Source organism: Anomalospiza imberbis, chromosome 8 (genome assembly GCF_031753505.1).
Source record: "Anomalospiza imberbis isolate Cuckoo-Finch-1a 21T00152 chromosome 8, ASM3175350v1, whole genome shotgun sequence".
Lineage (NCBI taxonomy): Eukaryota > Metazoa > Chordata > Aves > Passeriformes > Viduidae > Anomalospiza > Anomalospiza imberbis.
Window position 1 is genome coordinate 32,906,182 of NC_089688.1, and position 19,285 is coordinate 32,925,466.

The window sequence follows — 19,285 nt, forward strand, 5'->3', positions numbered from 1 at the left end:
TGTAGAGACCCCTGTTTTTATTTAAGGGCATTTAAATCTGTGTATCCCTGTAGGAGGTAGGTATGTGGAAAGAGAAGTACAACAAAGCCAATCCCAACCCTAGAGCTTGAAATAAAAATCACAAAGCAAATAGGAAGGAAGGGAAACAGGTTGGAAAGGAAATTTTTTATTGAAATACCCAACCAAGTAGCTGCATGTTATTAAAAACAACCAAGAATAAAGGGGGGCTTCTATTTTGAGCAACAACAGTCCAATTTAATTCTGTGCTTAGGTTATTATATTTCTTTAATAATCCACTGCTTGCAAAAGGCACCCACAACAGAGGGTTTCTAAGCACATCCACATATCTGTCTGGAATCAAGGCTAATTTTATTGTTGACTAAAGGTTATATTGCATTCCCAATACCACCTGGAAGCTGAAAACTCTGCTGTGAAAGGTTCCCATCTGATTAGTGCAGAGGGAAGTTATCAATGCTGCAACCTCACAGTCATCTCCCTGTGCCTCTTATGGCTTGGTTCATTATTGCATTAATTAACCTTTCCAGGCTGGGGCACGGTTTTCAGTCACAGCAGATTTCTAAAAAGCACCTTGATTTTGGTGAAGAAAGCAACAGTCTGGGCAAGATGGAATGATTCAGACAGGAATCTTCTGCTAATAAGTTTATGCCAGGAAAAATGTTTGTTTGATTTCCAGTACGAGCAAGTGAACACAGAACAGCCAGCTCTGACTTCCCAAATACAAATCTCAAATCTTTGTCAGTGGAAGAAATGACAGAAACAGGGTGAGAGTGTTTTACTCTTGGGCATTTTTATCATCTATCCTCATAAAGAGTCAGTAACACATTAGCAAAGATAAAGCCACAATAGAAGGGAGTCACAGATTGAATTTTTGGGGGGTTATCACTTCAGTCACAATTGCTATGGATGTCAAACTTTCAGTGTGGGTGCACCATTTCACTTCATCTCAGTGTCAGCAGTTCCACGCTGGTGATAGAAGGAAAATCAGTGCCCCTCCCACTCAAGCACTGAATCTCTTATATGCTAAAAGCAAAAACAAAATAGGTTTATTCTCACTGCTTAAAGCAAGCATGAGGTGAATTTCAGAGCTCCTGAGAAGGACACCTCTGGGTTTGAGCATCACCAGAGCTGAGCAGAGGCCCAGTGAAACGGGGAGGGGAGCCAATATCTCGCCCCATGCAGCTGCTGCTGTGATCCAGCTGTCTTTATCTAAGAGTGAATTATGGCAAAGGGCCTGGTTTCTTTCCCTCTCCACGTACAACTTGTCATTTTATTAACTCTGAGCTCCTGGTTGTGGCCCATTTCACAATTTCTCTGAGATCCAGCAATGTGATGCCAAAGTTCAATATCGTAAATGTAAACTTATCAGAGCATGGCCTGCAACGGGACTGGGAGAAAATTGATTTCTAGCTCAGTAATACCACTGAATTTCAGGATTTTTTCCTGCTATCAAATCTTTTTATTCCTGCAAACGAGTCTATAAAATGGGTGACCCCTTAAAAACAAATAATTACCAAGGCAGATCCATGATACTTAAAACCATACTCTACCCTTGTTTGAGATCATTTAATAAATAGCAGCTTTTGACAATTTTCCAGGTGCTACAAATTGAAAAGTAACCTAGACACTGACTCGTGTGCTAGAGAACTGCCCAAGTGACAGCTCCACAAACCTGCCTTGCTTTGACCTCCAAGCAGGATTTGACTAAGCAACTTTTCAATGGAAAATCGGATTTGGTTTCAACTCCAGACTGTATTGATGTCCTCAGTGAAGAAGAGATATAAAAATAAAATCAGAGACTTATCTTTTCTCAACCGTATTGCAGCATTTAATGAAAAATGAATGCACTGAGCTCTCTTTTTCAGGCAGCAAAATGCAGTGTCATTACTAATCATGATTTACTTTGCCATTTTGCAAACAGATATTGTGTTTTAGCACAGAAAACCTGTAATTAGCTGTATACATACTCCTGTTAACTCAGGTAAATCTCTAGAAGACTCATGTGTTTCATTTATTTCCTTTTACTTCCTTCAGGAGTCTCTGCAGCCTTCCTGCTCCCAAAACAAATGACTATTTTCTCCTGAGCTGATTTTGAAGGAGATATGAGCACCCAGCAAAATGAAAGCACTGAAAGCTTTCAAAATGATTGCTTTACTTGGGGTGTCTGCAGCTATAATGAAGATGCTCTTTCAGAAGTAAGATGTTATGCAGAGAAATAATTCCTTCCCCTGATCCCAGCAAAGCCTGTTATGGATGGGAACACAAAGCATGGTGTCTCTGCTGACAGTGTCAGTGAGTAAATACCATAACAGAACAAATACTTTATGGGACTTAGGCAGATAAAAGATAAGCTTTGTAATTAAAATGGCTTGCTGCATTGTTTCTAATTAAGACATTCATGCTGTCAGAGGACAAAAAACATTCCTGCCTTAAGGGGTTTTTATTTGGAAAAAGCAGGTTTTAACTGCTTATTTTAACAGGCCATATTTTATATAGATCCATATTTATACATGTACATAAATATATACATACATACACACAAATACAAGTATAAAGTACATCCACAACACACTTATGGCCTGGATTTAAAAATAAACCCAACCAACACCCTCCCCCAAACCCCACCCATGACTTCCCCAGTGAGGAAAGACACTCAAGCCTTCCAGCCTCTGACATGAACTTTTGCACTCTGGAAATCAGATATTTAGGGGTTTTTTTTCCCCCCAAACAGAACCACAATCAGCCATGACTGCCATAATTATCAAATTTTAATGGGTCTATTTCCAAGAAGCTGAAAAGAAAACTCACAAATGTTAAAAGCCACGTGGTTCAAACCCCAGAGCTCGCCTTTAAAGGCTGCCTCTAAAAATTCATGTGTAGGATCACAGCACTCACAAAGACACTGAAGGCAACTGGAAAAAAAAAAAAAAAAAAAAAAGCCACACATTGAGCTGCTTCATCCCAGGGCTCAGATCCTGGCAGAGAACACTCTGGATTTTAAGGATGAAGCATCATCTGTACCCAGGCCAGCCCAGCCTTACCGTGTGATTGCGTGTGAGAACCACGTCAGTGCCATCCTGCAAATAATGGGTCTCTGTGAAGCCTCTGGCCAGCAGGCCCCTGGAAAAAACAGAGCACAGGGAATATTGAGGCCACCTCACCTTGAATTTATCCTTTAGTGGCTCTGTTTGAGATAGGGATCAAAGCCAGGCATTAAGGATTCAACGCTATGGGGGATAAGGGAAAATGGAACTTCAAATATTGAAGCTGCAGGACACGAACACTTCCTGTGGTAATTGTGAATAGACTACAAGTTTCCAGACTGTTTTCTCTTCCAAATGAGGACGCTGTGCCAGCACATTTCAGTGTTGAATCTTCCATGCAATTTTCAGCACATCTTAGGTTAAATCTAGGGAAATCTGGGGTTTAGAGTGTTGTTAAGTAATGGTGATTTTTGAAAAAGAAAATGTTTTCCCTGTGTTCCTTATTTTTCCATCTAATCTATTGTATTCATCAGCAAATGACCACACAAAGACTAATTTAGCACTTGGTGAGTGAAACAAACTCCTCCTATTGGCACTCCAGGGAAAACACTGCATGAACATCACAGAATTTACAGTACTGGATTTATCCTGATCATCTGAAAGGATATTCAGGAATGGAAATATAATGATTTCACAGGAGACTGTGCAAGATCATGTCTGGGACAAGGCAATCTGTTCCCATTCTCTCCACACTTTCCCTCCTGCCTTTGGCAATGAGATAAAAAATTTTGGACTTGCAATTGTCATTTTCCAGGAATCTCCAGGGAGGGGCATGTGTGTGACAACCATGAAAACTTCTAAACTTCTGTTTTTGTATGAGCTCATGGAAGAGGGAAAGCCTCTTAAAAAAAAAAAAAAAAGTCTTTCTATTGATCTGTTTTCAACTCCTTATCTAAAGAACATTTCTGACAAAGCCAGGAGGAGGAACACTCATTCACATTTACTCCTAGCACTCGTCTTGAGTAGTGCTCCTCATCACAAACATCCTTGAGTTTTGGCAAAATTTCTGCCATCATCACCTTCAGAAAACAGGAAAGTGTATAATTCCAAAAATCCCTGGCTCTGCATTTCACAATGTTCACTCTGTTCCACTTCAAAGACGTGTTTCTCCCTTGGGTTGTCCATTTGAGCAAACCAGGCCCTTTCTTTTATTTAAAGCTGGTTAATGCTGCACCCTTGCAAATATTGTGGTGGGAACCATTACACAGTCATGGTACATGTTTCTTGTGATTGTATAAACATTATAGCTGGAGCATAAACACTCATTTAATTTTCATTACTGATTAATTTGCATCACATTAATATCCAGTGGCTCCATCAGGATCTGGATGTGCTAGGAACTCTACAAACACTTATAAGGGAGAAAACCCAGGTTGAAAAGCCTCTGTCTTGATGTAGGAAAAAAAAAAAAAAAAGGGAAACAAGACCAAAAACAAAAAAGAAAAGGAAAAAAAGAAAATAAGGAAGTGGCAAGGCAAAAAAAAATGAAGCCCCAACACATCATAGTGAGCACTCAAGCAGAGATCTTCACATTTAACTTTCAAATTTTTCAGCTTGTGGGAAATATTAGCATATTAATAGATATGGAATGTTAAAACACTGCAGCATTTGGTGGGTTTGTAGGAACTGGAACTCGGGTAACCACCACACCCACAGCAGGATTTGGGTGCCCAAGCGAACACCTCGTGTTGATTTAGACACACAGTAATAAATCACACCAATCAGCTCCTGTGGGACACCAGGGAGACAGGGACAACTGTGGGGCCTCGGAGGACACTTGACTGCAGTGGTCTCACCTCTGGTGCCTGCAGCCTCCACAAACCCTGCCAGGAGCACAGTGGGCTGTATCCAACAACCATGGAATGGTTTGGGTGGGAAGAGATCTTCGAGATCCTCCAGTTCCACCCCCTGCCATGGGCAGGGACACCTTCCCCTATTCCAGGGTGCTCAGAGCTCCATCCAACATCCCTTGGACACTTCCAGGGATCCAGGGGCAGCCACAGCTGTTCTGGGCACCCTGTGCCAGGGCCTGCCCACCCTGCCAGGGAACAATTCCTGCCCAATATCCCATCTAAACCCACTCAGTGTCATTTTGGAGCCACTCCCCTTGTCCTGTCACTACACACTCCTGCAAAAAGTCCCTCTCTGTTTCCTACCGTCTCATTATGACAAAGAGCAGCTGCTTTCATAATTACCATTATTTATCTAACACTGCTAAGTTCTGCACTAGGCAGGCATTAATTGCCTTTGTAAAGGCAAGATCCCATCGCTGAAGCCAACAGAGTTTCACTGTGCAGCATTTGGAAATGGGATTTCATCCAGGACAGGGGAATGAGTTTCATTGAATGGGACAGAAGTACAGGTAAAGGTAACAGATGCAGCAGAAGGGCAAAGTGATTGAGAAACACACTTGCTTTGTGCTCTGCTGTTTCCAAGGTGTTTGACAGCAATGATGATAAAGGTGACCTTTCTGCTGCTGTTCATTCTGCTCTAAGGCAGAGATTTAGAAAATACTTCATAGATCTGTAGGTTTGAATACCAGAAGGGGTTTGTGGTCACCAGCCTGCCCTGCCCCATTGCAGGGGCCATCTGACCTGAATTTATCTTCTGCTACAATGACAGGGAAGGAACCAGATCCATTTTCCTACTGTAAAGAGCCCTTGCCTTGATCTCCCATGAAGATGGAACTATCACAAACCTGGCAGGATTTTAACTAAGCCCAACCTAAACCCACTGCACTTTGTACCTATTTTAACTGTGCCAGCATTCAGTTTGCAGCCACTGAATTGGATCTCATTCCCTCACATCAGAGCTTTGTTTTTGTTCGAGTCTTCCATGGAAAGTTCTTCCCACTAAAGTGAGGAAATGTAGCAGATAAACAAATTCCTGGTGTCAGCAATGTCCCTGTCAGGATGAAAGTTTGGTATAGATCCTGAAAATACTGGCTGAGAGGAAGAATTCCCAGTGTGAGCTGTAAAGGACTGGTGAGAGCACCAAGATGATGGAAGCCCACTGTTGGATTAACCTAAGGAAAGCCAAAGAACGCCCCAATGTGGGACACACAGCTGTGGCTGCCCCTGGATCCCTGGCAGTGCCCAAGGCCAGGCTGGACACTGGGGCTGGGAGCAGCCTGGGACAGTGGGAGGTGTCCCTGCCATGGCTGGGGTGGCACTGGATGGGTTTTAAGGTCCCTCCCAACCCAAACCATTCTGTGATTCCATGAGATCAAACCATGGAAATGTCACGTGCCACTGGGAAATGAAGACAGCTTTTCAGGGCTCTGCACCAACCCTCCTTCAGTTTGGTAACTCCGACATCAGTGCTGAGACATCTGCTCTGCTGCCACATCCGTGCTGCTGCCAGCCTGAGGGTGAGCCAGGGAAAGGTTTTCCCCTCACTGCAGAGGGCCAGGACCTCTGACTTGTTGCCAGGGAGTCCAACAGTTTCTGGCAGAGGAAGGAGATTTTATCCCCACTTGCAAAATGTCCAATATCCTAAAAGCTGTGTAGCTGGGTATGTAGAGTTGGTACCCAGGGACAGCAAGGCATTTCTTGACAGGTTGTGAAAATTAAGTGCAACAAGCACTCAAATTCCACTACTGAGTGTGCACCACTTCACTTTCCAATTATGGCAATAATGTTCAACATAGCAAACAATCAATCCAGCATATGTAACTATCAGGTAATTTAATTACCATCCCACCCCCCACAAAGATATGCAATACGATGGATTGATTTACATTTTTGGTTTTGACCCAGAGTAAAGGAGATTAATAGAGGAAAGTAAATTAATTTAGATGGCAAGCTACTTAACCTAATTGGATCAATGTAATTCTGATAGAGCAGGGATCAAAATAACATTAATATATCATAGAGCAATTCATCACCATGTCCGGAGTTTCAAATGTTGCCAGCTACAATGCTCAGCAGTACCAGATGATTATCAATACTTTGCCCTACATGAAAGACAGAAACAAATGCTATGAAGAACAGCATCAGCTTCTTGATGTGATTTAAAAAAATTAGCTGAAACAACATTGCAAGTTTCTCATTGATGATCCAAAAGTGCAATTCTTGAGCACAATTACTTATGCACTTAGTCACTGTGTTTATCAGCAGTGATTTTTTCACATTTCACGGAATCACAGTGGGGCTTGGGAAGGAAGGGACTGTAAAACCCATCCAGTTCCACCCCCTGCCATGGGCACGGACACCTTCCACTAGACCAGGTCGCTCAGGATCAAATTTCCCAGAGCCAAATGAACAAGTAGAAGCTTCCATGGCCCAGAAAGATAAATTTTATGCCTCCTGATCTCTGACAGACACAGCACAGTCTCCTTCATCCTCTGTAAGTCAGCAGAAATCTTCCATGTCAGACTTGCTGAAATGTTTTCAGGTGTCAAGCAAGTAACCTAAGCCTCAGAAAATATGATGAATTTTATTTAGACATCTAATCCTCACCTTCCTGGCCCCCCACGAGGTGAAATCTGAGGTGGCTTATTTGGGGAGGGAAAAAATGTCCTGGTTCAAGCACATCAGATTTTTTTTCCTCAATCCATTTAATGACAGGAGTGGTAATTTAACACACTGCCTCTCACTTGCAAATGAGAAAATCAGTCTCTGCTCTCCAGGCACCGATATATTATTTCAAAAGGTTATAATGATATTTCATCACCCAGGGAGAGTCAGACAGACAGTCACAGGAGTCAGAGATGGAAAAAATCTAGTGGATCTTACCAAGGGCCTCCTGGAAGCCAAGTGTGCCATAGATCAAACCAGGTTCTGCCTCATCAAGCTGCAAATGTCAGGAGCAATGCTGATCCCACCACTTTCCAGGGCAGATTACTGTGCATTCCAACAGATGTTACTGTCATGATGCATTTCCCAAAACCCAGCCTTTTCTAGTTTTTCCTAGTCCACTTCTTTCACCAACTGAGACAATTGCTTTCCTTCTTGGTACATCTGTCGTTTACATAGGTGCAGATTATTATCAAATTATCCTTCAGCCATCCACGCACCAAGAACAGAGTATCCGGCTGTAAAAAAGGACAAGAACTGTGCACTCTTCATCTCAGTGCTGTGACATTCACATTCTCTGGACAGAGAGACACAATTCTGTCTCTCAGGAGAAGCACAGACAGAGGAGGAGAAAACAATCTTTATCTCTGCCCCTTTGTTTTCCCCATGTGGAATGTGGTGTGGAGATTGTTTACCTGCAGTGATGGCTGGGTTGGATTCTGGTGAAGGTTGTTTGGGGTCAGTGACCAGTGGGATCCAGCTGTGGCTGGGACTCTCAGCAGAGTCACGAGTTTGAGAGTTAGGTAAGAAAGAAGTATGTAGAATAGTATGGTATCTCTTTAAATAGTATATTAATATAATATAGTATAGTTTTAATAAAGCTATCCTTCAGCCTTCTGGTCTGGAGCCAGACATCATCATTTCTTCCCCGCTGGGATTGCACTTTTTTACTATATAGTGCTATTCAGGAAAAATCTCAGCATCCTCTCAGCAGGAGCAGACCCCGGGGTCCAACATCACAGGGATGCCCCCCTTTGGTTACCTGGTTTCTCAACAGTGGAGAGAAGGTGCTGTGCCCTATTGACCTCTGCAGAGGAACATACCACTTTGTGTGCTCTGAAGGCTGGTTTTCTGCTTCCCCTTGGCTTTGATTCACAGCTCTGTGTAGCCACTCTACTGTAGGAACTGCTCTTTTAGGAAGAACATTAAATACTCGTATGACTTTGAAGAGGATGGCAGTCAGTGTGCTGCCCTGCGTCAGTGCCCGCAGAGGTGGTGCAGGGCTGGCTCAGGGGTGGCTGGGCTCCTCCCTTCCCCTCTGGGGTGCTGCCTGCACTCACACACTCCCCTGACTTTTACTCAGACTTTTTTGGAAGGACTCTGTTTAGTCCTTCCCAATGATCAAGTGCCTGTTTTCTCCTCCATTCAAGCACTGCCTCACATTGTTATACAAACTCTTATTAAAACCCCTCTGGCAATGCATTTGAAACCTTTCCTACATCTGGGGGAGGTGAAGAGACTGAAACAGGATGGTGAACAGGCAGTTATAAAAAATGTCATTTATTCTGCCTGCTGACACCAGCCTACTCCATTAATTCTTAAGTATCTCAATTCAGGTCATTTTGACCTTTACACTGAAATTAGTTGTTATTTCTTCAATTGCTGCATTTTTTCCAGGTACATCCAGAGGAATAAACAAGTCTGTTGAACCTGCTGCCTCTGCTGTGGTGGTCTCAGTGCAAGCACTCAAAGGTGATGTTCACAGAGGTGTTTCTCAGTTCTTCTTTCCCATTACAATGTAAAAAATGAGTTCAGCATGGGTAATGAGTTTCCCATGCACGGGTACCTAACATCATTCTATTCACAAAACCATCTCATACTCTATAAACACACCACATTCTTTCCCTTGTTTAATTATCTTAAGTGATTTGAATTGCTTTTGGACATTTTCCCATTGAATGTCTCCACTTCATGATATCCTATCTGTCACACTCCAGTGTGCTGCCACAGAGGGGCTGCAATGTCATAATTGAAGAACCTGAGAGATTGAAATTCGTGAGCTTAATTAGCACAACAATTCAGAGGAAAAGACAGGAGTAAAATAAAACTATAATAGCTGGGAAACCAACCAAGCATCCCAGGTTTCAATAGTGACTCTATGGTAGTAGCCTGCAGCCTATTTCACATGGTCTGGAGATAGACAATTAGAGTAGATCATACATTAGATTTGAAAAATATGTGCTTGCACCCAGTCCTTTTGATGCAGAAATTCATATAATCCTCTGCCTACTGGAGTCCAAGTTAAAATCTATCCCCTGGAATAAGTGGAATAGTGCCTGGCACACTGAGAACCAGTTCTGACAAACACGTGCTCTGGGTGATCCCTGAACAGTGTGTGGGAGCAGGCACTCCCATCCTTAGCTGCTCTCTGGCCTGCTGGGAACAGGGAGACAAGGACAAATCCACCTTTTCAAGCCTCCAAGCACCCTGTGCTCATAACTCGTCACTGCATGTGGTGGCAGCGTGCAGCACCCCAACAGTCTGAGCCAACAAATCTGAACAGCTCAGGGAGGAACGCAGCTCCCTGGCTGGCAGTCATCCAGTGATTGAGAGCTTTCTTCTTCCCCGACTGGAGGGCAAATAATCCATGAGCTTCACCTCCCCAGATTTCAATAGGCAAAGACTGAAATTAATTCCAGCACGTTGGCGGCCTCCCATGCTGTTCTGGGCCCTCAATGCACACCCTGCTTCCATCCCTCACTGTCACATTTATGTCACCATTTACTTGCCAAAACTCCAGCATTTATTTATCACTCTAATTCCAAAACATTAATGAAGAGACTACTGCTAACCAGTGTGTGGGGAAAGCAGAAAGAAGATAAATAACACTTTTCCAACAAATAGATGGGTAACAACAAGTTATTTCCCTAAAATGGCTTAAAGTTGGTCAAGATGTCCAGGGTATCCCTAATGGGATGGGTTTAGGTGACCCTACACCTCAGATGGGCGTTGAGGGAAGAAATAACACACAGGGCATGTGTGGGGGAATCGAAGGAACACCAGCAAGGTTCACTCTGTCTCCACAAGAGAGCTCGGACACAGCAAAACTTCTCCAGCAGGAGAGGGAATGGCAGCACTTCCATGGGCTTTGACTGGAGCTGATCCATCTCACACATCCCAAAAGCCAAACTCACAGCTGGATTCCCAGCATTGCCATGTTAACCTCAAAGACTTCCTGACTGCTTTTCACTGTCCGGTTCTGATATACCAGAGCTTACGGCACCTCTCTTGGAGTTGTGCTTGTCAGGAATATTCCGTATCAGCTCCCTGAGCTTCCCTGTGTGGTGGATTAACAGAAATCCTGTCACAGGTTCAGCTGGGCTGGGTGCCATGAAAAGCAAACATTTCAGGAAAGGCTGCAGAATAACACAAGCCACAAATTGTTGTCAGCGATGGAGAGGTGCTGGTGCTTATTGGCTAATGGATTTTTGATGGGAAAACACAATTCTGTACATCTAGGCAAAGCCTGTGGGCTGCCTGCTTTGGGGAGACTTTACTGCTCGAGCTACGTTGAGTGTAATGGAAGTGAAGCCCTGAAGCAACGTGCCAAAAGTGAAATAACCACTGAACTCCTGCACCTCTGAAGTATCTGTGGCAGAGATCAGCAGGAATGTGCTCTGCCACCCTGCAGGCTGAGCCCAGACCCATCCGTGCGAGCGAGAATTCTGGGTTGGCTTGGGCTGGACTAAAGACTGACACGGCTCTGGAGCTCCTGGCTGCCCCTCCAGGATCTGCTCCTCACAGGGCAGTGCTGTGGTTGCTGATGGAAAGCACATTTCCCAGTACTGTGCTTCCACTAAAACTTGTGCAAGATAATCTAAGAGCTTTTTATGACATGCTGATCTTGCCTGCCCAGTACAGAGTTGGAGCTGCAGATGCAGGGAACCCTGAACAAAACCAAGGCCTGAAAGACTCCCCAGAATCACTGAGATGTTTCAGAAGCTCAGAGGCACAAACATCACAGGTTCTTGGAACCCTGGTTACTGAGAATTTAGACTTTCTGTACTGACAAACCCTGACCCACAAAAAACCATTACATTTAACCTGAAGCCGTAGAGAAAACTTCCAAAATTGAATAATAAAACTGAGACTATGAGTGTGTAGTTTGAATAGAAGTGTGTAATATCACATAGTAGAAAACTTAGAGTTTTAAAATATAGTAATATATAAAACAAGACAGAAGTTTTAAAGCAGACACTAGTCCTTCTTCTTTACCTTCTTCTTCACCTTTTCCTTCATGGGTTTAGGTAGTATTGTGCAATTAAATAAAAAAATCTGCATTATGGAACACAAGTAATTAGTTATTAAGTTAAAAGTAAAAATAATTTGTCATTTCTTAATTAGACAGTTCAGCCTTAAAAAGCCTTATAAAAAAAGAGACACAACTTCATTTTTAACTTATTAAATTACTATAGAGCTTAGAGTTTGTGAAAATATAATATAAATAAAAACTAATAAACATCTGAATCCAAACAAAAAAATACCATCTCACACATTTTAAAAAATTTAAAAAACCTTAAAAAAATTCCACAACAAGTGGCAAACATTATGTTTTTAATGCATTCTTTTCCAACATCCCAGCACTGCCTTTCATAAAACTAAAACATCCTTCCTAGGCACTGTAACACTCCTAGGATGGCATATTTTCAGTCAGTAGTAACTTTGGAGATACTGGGCTGGAAAGCTGTCAAATCCTATTTGAAATGTCTCAGTTAATTAAATATGTCACTCGTAGCTGAGTAAAATTATGCTGCTGAACAGATGTCACTGGGCAAATTGTCTGACTGTACTTGCATCTGAACATTTTCAGACTGCTACGGAATTCTGGTTAGAAGATCCAAGAAAACTGCTCTTAACATAGAAAATTTATAAACATAGAACTTTGAGTTACTCCAATGAAAAATCAGAACTTATTAAAATAGAACTAACAAAATGAAAACAGAGCTGAGGGATTACAAAAGGCTATTGCAAGCATCTGCAAAATTTTTAGGAAGCCAAGCTCCTACAGTAATGAAAAGTCACTGAGCCTAAGTTTATCCTTAGACTCCAACCAACAATTACATCCTTTTTGTACCTTATTCTTGCTTTGGAGTGTGTGCCTGTAGGCTTGCATTTGCATTTTTAATTTTAAAGAAGTTTTATTGCCATTTCTGCCAAGTTGTTGAAACATGAAATCGTATTTTTGTTTTTAACTAAACCCACAATTTCCTCCTTGCCACCAGCATGAACCGTTTGCTCTTAGCAGGCTGTGCTCATATTTCACTTGCAGAATTATGGATTTTTTGAGATATGTCTTCATTTTGCCCTGTGCCTCAGTGTCCCTCTCACTAACCTTATAAAATGCTGGGTGAAGAGGGCAGAGGTCATAAGGAGATCGTTGTGTTTAAATCTGTGTTTAAATCCCAAATCTATAAACCTGCTTTAAAACTCAGTAGGTGCAAAAGCCCTAAAATAAATGGCAGGTTGTCAGACTAAAGGTCCACCTAGTCCTATATTCTGTCCCCACCAGTGGCCAATACTAAGGATACAACTCATGAAGAGGAGAAACATTCTACATCTCCCCAAAATACTGCTCCTGCTCTGCCTCTGAATCCTTTATGAGCCAGGGATCAATGCAGGGTGGAAGCTGAGATTAAACACAAGCTCACAAGGCTGTTCTCAGTGTCTCCTGCCACTCTTCCTTCCCAATTAAAGCAGTGACTTCCATGAAAATCAATTAATTTGGCAGCACAACCAGGCTGCAGCTCTGTGCTCAGGCTCTGGAGGCTGCTCCCGTGGAGAAGGCTTTGATTTCAGTGCCCAGCACAAGTTCAGTGGGACAGAAAACCAGCCAGGAACATTCCCACCGTGTCAGGAACCTGGGTGGTTTTGTTTGGAGCTGCCTGGGAATGCTCATGGGCTTTTCTGTTGTGTCAGGGTTGTTCTTACCTGAGCAAGCAGAGCTGTGTGGGATCCCTGTCAACTCCTGTTAACACCTTTCCCATCCAAAACCCCAGAGCTGCTCTTGGCTTTGCCAGCAGCACCATTTCTTGCACACAGGCGTCACTGCATGGTGCCTGAACCACTTCTTAAAGAAGCACATCTTCAGAGACAGGGGTTGTCCTCACCCTCAGCCCCTGGCCAGGGGAACACATCCCAAACTCTGATCAGCTGCTGGAATATGGCACTGTGCTGTCCTGGGAAAGCCTGGAGGGATATTTCAAATAACATCAGGCTACACTCTCAGGAGATTATGGCTCATTTCCAACTAACTCTGCTTCAAGATATGACTTAAAATTAGGATGAGGTGATTCAAAACAAAACCATGGGCCTGAGCTACCAAGCAATGAGTGAGTTTATATGGTGGAGGGAGCTGGAAGGATGGGGGTTGAAATATTCCTCCTTCCTTTCTTTTTCTTAGCCATTATGTTCCTACATTCCCTGCATTTTGCTTTAACCTTTCTCCATCATCTCTCCTTTTCCCTGCATCATTCCCCCCAGCCTCTTTCATCACCTCTTGCATGCTGAGGTTTATTATTCAACAGGAGAAATATTTTCCTTGGTACATAAAAACACAAAAAGCAACACGACCACGCTGGTGCTTTTCTTCAACAAGCCTGAAACCTGTGGGTACCACAGCAGGGTGTGAGGCTGGCACCTGCCAGAGCCCAACTCCACAAGATGTGGCATCAGTGGGACCTTTAATGGAGGTGGCACTGCTCACCACCCCTGCTGTCAGGTCAGGCTCCATGCTCATGTTTTTCAGGCAGCAGAGGAAGAATAACCACTGAAATCAGTACGGGTAAATTAGTTTTTAACGTCTTTCTTTGCTTTTTCACCTCTCTCTCTGCTCTGCGCTTCCCCTGAACCTAATTCCTTGGCTCTGCCATGTGTCAGACCCCTTGATGAGCAAATTAAACCCATCAATCCAAGAGCAAATGACTGCAGGGGAGCACCAGAGCAACGCCTGTGGCTTTGGGGAGGTGAGCCACGACTGAGCACGGAGCAGATGGACGTGGGAAGGAAGGACAGCAGAGGGCTGAGCCACCAGCATCCCTCCTCCTCCTCCTGCACTCACAAACAGGGAGAGAAACCCCACAGCAGCAGCTCCTTCTTCTTGTACTCATTGAGGAACTGATTAACGTCAGAAGCAGATTCTGACTCCTCTCTGCTGTATACAATAATAAAAAATAGAATGCAAAAGAGATTCTTTGAATTTACATCAGGCAGCAACCTCTCTGCTGTGAGGTTTTTGGTCCAAACTCGCTCCTCACCCTCGCTCCTCGCTCCTCCTCAGTGAAGTCATGCAGACATGCTGGTTTAGTGAGAGAAGGATCAGACACCATCTTTTAGTGGTTAAGACACAAAATTATAATTTTCTTTTCAATTCCAGGAAGTAATTAGTTTATAATAACATTTAACATTTAGTTGCTGACAGAGATATGACACTTATCTTACATAAGTCATTTTAATTATTCCTACTAACCAAGACCTCAAAAATATTGTGCAGTCTGAGCTAACAATGCCTTCTCAGATATTTTTGGTTCTACTGTCATTTGAAAAATTGATGCCTAGAGCATCAGCATTTATCAAGCTCATTATAGATTTCATCCAAATGGCTACAGATAATTAAAAGTATGCTTCATTTTTATTGTAATGTTTTCCCCTCTAACACTGCAAAGTAATTCCGTTGTTGCTCAGGGTTTCAGGAATTAATATAGACTCATCTGCCAGAAAATGAAGTTCCACAGGATTATAGGCAAACTATTCATATACCCAGATGTGAGTCAAGCATGCAGAAATTATATGTGCACACACACAAATATATTAATATATATACTTTGGAGTACTACATGCATTTTCACATACATTAAACAGTCTTAAAAATGAATTGCCAATTCAGAGAGAGCTACAGGCTCCTGGGTAACTACTCCCTGAAAATCAGCCTTCTCTAAAGCACTTGGGCAAGCTGGACACACAAAACAATCCCTTCAGAATTTTATTTTATATTTACATTTATCTTCTTCTATATGAAATATATGCATCTGGTGCTCCATCCTCTTACACCACGCAGATTTATTCACACTTAAATACAGCAAGTTTATGCTACTACTGCTGACCTGAGAAATCCTGGCAGCCTTTGGTTTATTTTGTGCAACTGTGTGAAGAAACAAGGATTTTGGGAAACTGTTCAAGAGGATTCTGGAGAGCCCCCCTGCCCCAGCTAAGGTTTAAGTGATGTATTGGAAGTTTTTAGTGATGTAAAACCCTCCAGGAGATTTCTGAGCTATCTGGGCTTGCTCTGCAGTGGGAACTGTGTCATGCACAAGTGAAAATTAGGATTGCTGCATAAATGTAGGGTTGCATTTCCACACAGAACTAAATTAACTTTTTTTTTTTTCTATTCTTCATAGATCAGGCTATGTCTGTCATACCTGGAACTGCTATGACTCTTGTTAATAATGCTTATACAGAACTAGAAAATTGATGGGTTTTTACTGCTCCTGAGGTTGCAGTATTTAGTACCACCCTGAGTTTGACTGGCACAGCCACAACACACTGCACACAGAAATCTGCTTCATTCCAGGATCCTCGACACTACTTGAATTAATTAACTTCATGTGTGATCCATTTTCCTTGGCATCCCCTTACCACCAAGAGCTCTATGTTTTTACATGACTTTCCATGTTACTTTGAAACTCAGATCACCTATAAATAGCAGTGGCATTAAAAAGCAATTACAGATACATGCCTTTTTAATGTCCCTATTGCAATCCACACTGGCAAATCGGAGACATAATATTTAATGAGACAGACACAGAAGAAACTCTCCTGATTTAGTGCTAACCACCACATGAAGCAGTGCTAGCAAGGGGTTGCTGAGGCAGTTTCAGACTGAAATAAGAAAGAAGAGAAAGAAAAAACTCATAATGAGAAGCATCTGACATAAATATTAGGAAATTGATCTATATTTTATAAAGGCCATTTTATCCAAGACAGTTTAGGTTTCCTCCCACTCACGGAATGGATTCACAGTGAATAAACCCTTGACTCATGAGGGTATTTCACACGCAGATTTGGATTTTATGTAAATTATTTAAGTATGTTTTAGGAAGTTTGGGCAGTGATGTAGAAATGTTCCCCTGCCTGCGCACATCAGTCAAAGAAATAACACTCGTCACCAAGGAATTCAGCAGGGTAAAAGTTTTGCCAGCAGGCTTAAGCCTAGACTGCAGCACGGAAAAGTTGAAGCTGTGTGATCCTATCCCTTAAATTTGTCTCCTGCTGATGACAGGAGGAGAAGGCAGTGCCTTGGCCCAGGCTGTTGCCATTGCAAGCTGCAGAAACCCAAACCCACGGAACCTGCAGACATATGGGGATGCCATTATAGCCAAGAGGAAAACCTGGCAACCGTTACAGGTGGGATCTCAAAAGAAAGGGTAATTACACAACAGGTCGGACTTTTTGGTTTTATCTCCTGGTCATTACCAAACCTCTCAGAATCATCTTTCTTTCATTTGAGGTACACTCAGGCCAGGACATGTTCATCCATGTTTTGGTGCTGGACAGGATCAGGTGAGGTGAGGGATTGTTTTTAATAAGAGTGAACCAGAGACACAAAAGCCCTGCAGGAAATCCCTCCAAAAGAGTTCTCCAAAAGAAAACTTTGAGACACCACAAGAGAGTCACAGAATGGTTTGGGTTGGAAGGGACCTTAAATCCCCTCCAGTGCCACCCCTGCCATGGCAGGGACACCTTCCACTGTCCCAGGTGCTCCCAGCCCCATCCAGCCTGGCCTTGGACACTGCCAGGGATCCAGGGGCAGCCCCAGCTGTTCTGGGCACCCTGTGCCAGGGCCTGCCCACCCTCCCAGGGAACAATTTCCCTCCCAATATCTCATCTAAATCTTTTCTCTTTTGGATTTAAACCATTTCTCCTTGTGTTAGGCTCGAGGCAATCAACATATAATTATCCAGTGCATGGCAAGCATAAAAAAATTCTCTTTGCTTCCTCGCACACTGCTGAATTTTTACTCTTTAAATGTTCAAAAAGAGACATAAAATACGTCACACCTAAAACAAAGGATTTTTTTTTTTCACTCCAGCCAGGTCAATACTCCCAGGCAAACAAGGCTGTTTAATTTGGTGAGACATGTTGCCCTACAACTGTTCCATGGCAGAGAAGCAGGAGATTTTATCAGGTTTTATCAGAGCTGTGCTGGTTGCTCAGCCAGGGGCACGAGGGTTTCTACCACTCCTGTGTCTGTCTGCTCCCACTGCCTGGTCCATAAGGGTTGCAGAGGAAGCACAAGAGAAGGGAGGTGCCAGGTTGTCAGGGAGATCTCAATAATATTGAACAAAAAAGTTCCATCAGGTGAGGGAGCAGATGATACAATCAGAGCCACCAACAAAATAGCAGGGAATGAAACAATTTGGGAAAAGTGTAATAGGATCCTGAGCTGCTCCCCTCCAGACTTTTGGTTTTAATTAGATCCTTGTCCAAAATAATGGAAAGGGTTTTGATTTTTTTTTTTTTTTTTTTTTGGGTATTTTTTTTTCTTTTTTGGGTGGGGGGGTTTATTTTAACTGATGGCTGATGTGTAGATTGCAAAAAATGAGCTGCTCTGAGATTAGACAGTGATATCATCGTGCAATCGACCCAGTCCAGCCACATTCCCCTTTCCCCCCTCTGCTGTGCCAATTCTCTGTTTTGTTATCAGGCTGAGCAGGAAGGAGATGCTGCAGAAATTCCCAATATTCCCTCGTTAGGAGGAGGCAGAGCACGGCTGAGGTGCACGGAGTGGGCAGAGCATGAAGAGGTGCAGTAAAACTGCCTGACACCTCCTGTGTGCAAAGCTCATCAATCCCAGGGATGGCAGCCCAGCAGCTCAGCCGGCTAAATAACTAAAGGCACAAAAGGCAAAGAGAAATAAGGGAAATCAAAGCAAAAACCACCAGAGAAATAGGTGGATTTTTTTTTTTTTGGTTAATATTTGTAGGTATTTTTCAGGTGTCAGCAATGCTTTGAAGCAACCTTCCACTGCTTTGAGTGCTTTGAATACTGAGAAAAAATTAACTCTAGCCCAGCCAAAACCTGGACAATGCTTTTCTCCAATTCCTGACCAGTTTTTATGGGATGTTGTTGTTTCTTAAAAAACCCATATTCATTGGACTCACATTTTGAGCTGCAAGTAGGGGTTTCATTTTAGCAATAAACCTCATGTCCCCTGCCATGGTTTTTTGGGAAGGCAGAAGCTGTTATGATAATCTTGGGCACAGCCTTGGATTTAGATGCCACGAATGAAATATCTCTTGATTCTGTCCTTGCTCCTGGATTCCCCTTGGTCTGCTCCAATGTGTCACGCTCCAGACAGGATGGATATTCCAGCTGCACTTTGGGAAGGGCAATGTTATGCAATTTTCATGACCTCCCGAGACATGTTCTCCTTATCATAACACACCAAAAGATAAGAGCTTTGCTCTGCAGCTCAAAATATTGGTTTTTTTCACCATCAAGAACTATTGGGAGGTTTTCCTTGGATTATGATCATCAGTGCAGCTGTTAATTTCTTTACCTTGATCTGATAAAAACTTTACTCTTAAGGATTTTAACTGATGAATGCCCATATTTGGTTTCATGGGCATATTTTGGGTACAATTAGATAAT

The 19,285-nt window shown here is 42.8% G+C and overlaps 1 protein-coding gene across 3 annotated transcripts in view; it reads right to left on the reverse strand.

The window, feature by feature from the left end:
• ADAM12 (ADAM metallopeptidase domain 12) overlaps nt 1-19,285 on the reverse strand; it is a 178,800-nt gene that overhangs the window by 75,245 nt on the left and 84,270 nt on the right. For all 3 annotated transcript variants that reach the window (XM_068198305.1, XM_068198304.1, XM_068198303.1), the window contains exon 4: nt 3,060-3,138. In XM_068198305.1, coding sequence (XP_068054406.1) covers nt 3,060-3,138 — 79 coding nt within the window. The remainder of the gene's footprint in view (nt 1-3,059; nt 3,139-19,285) is intronic.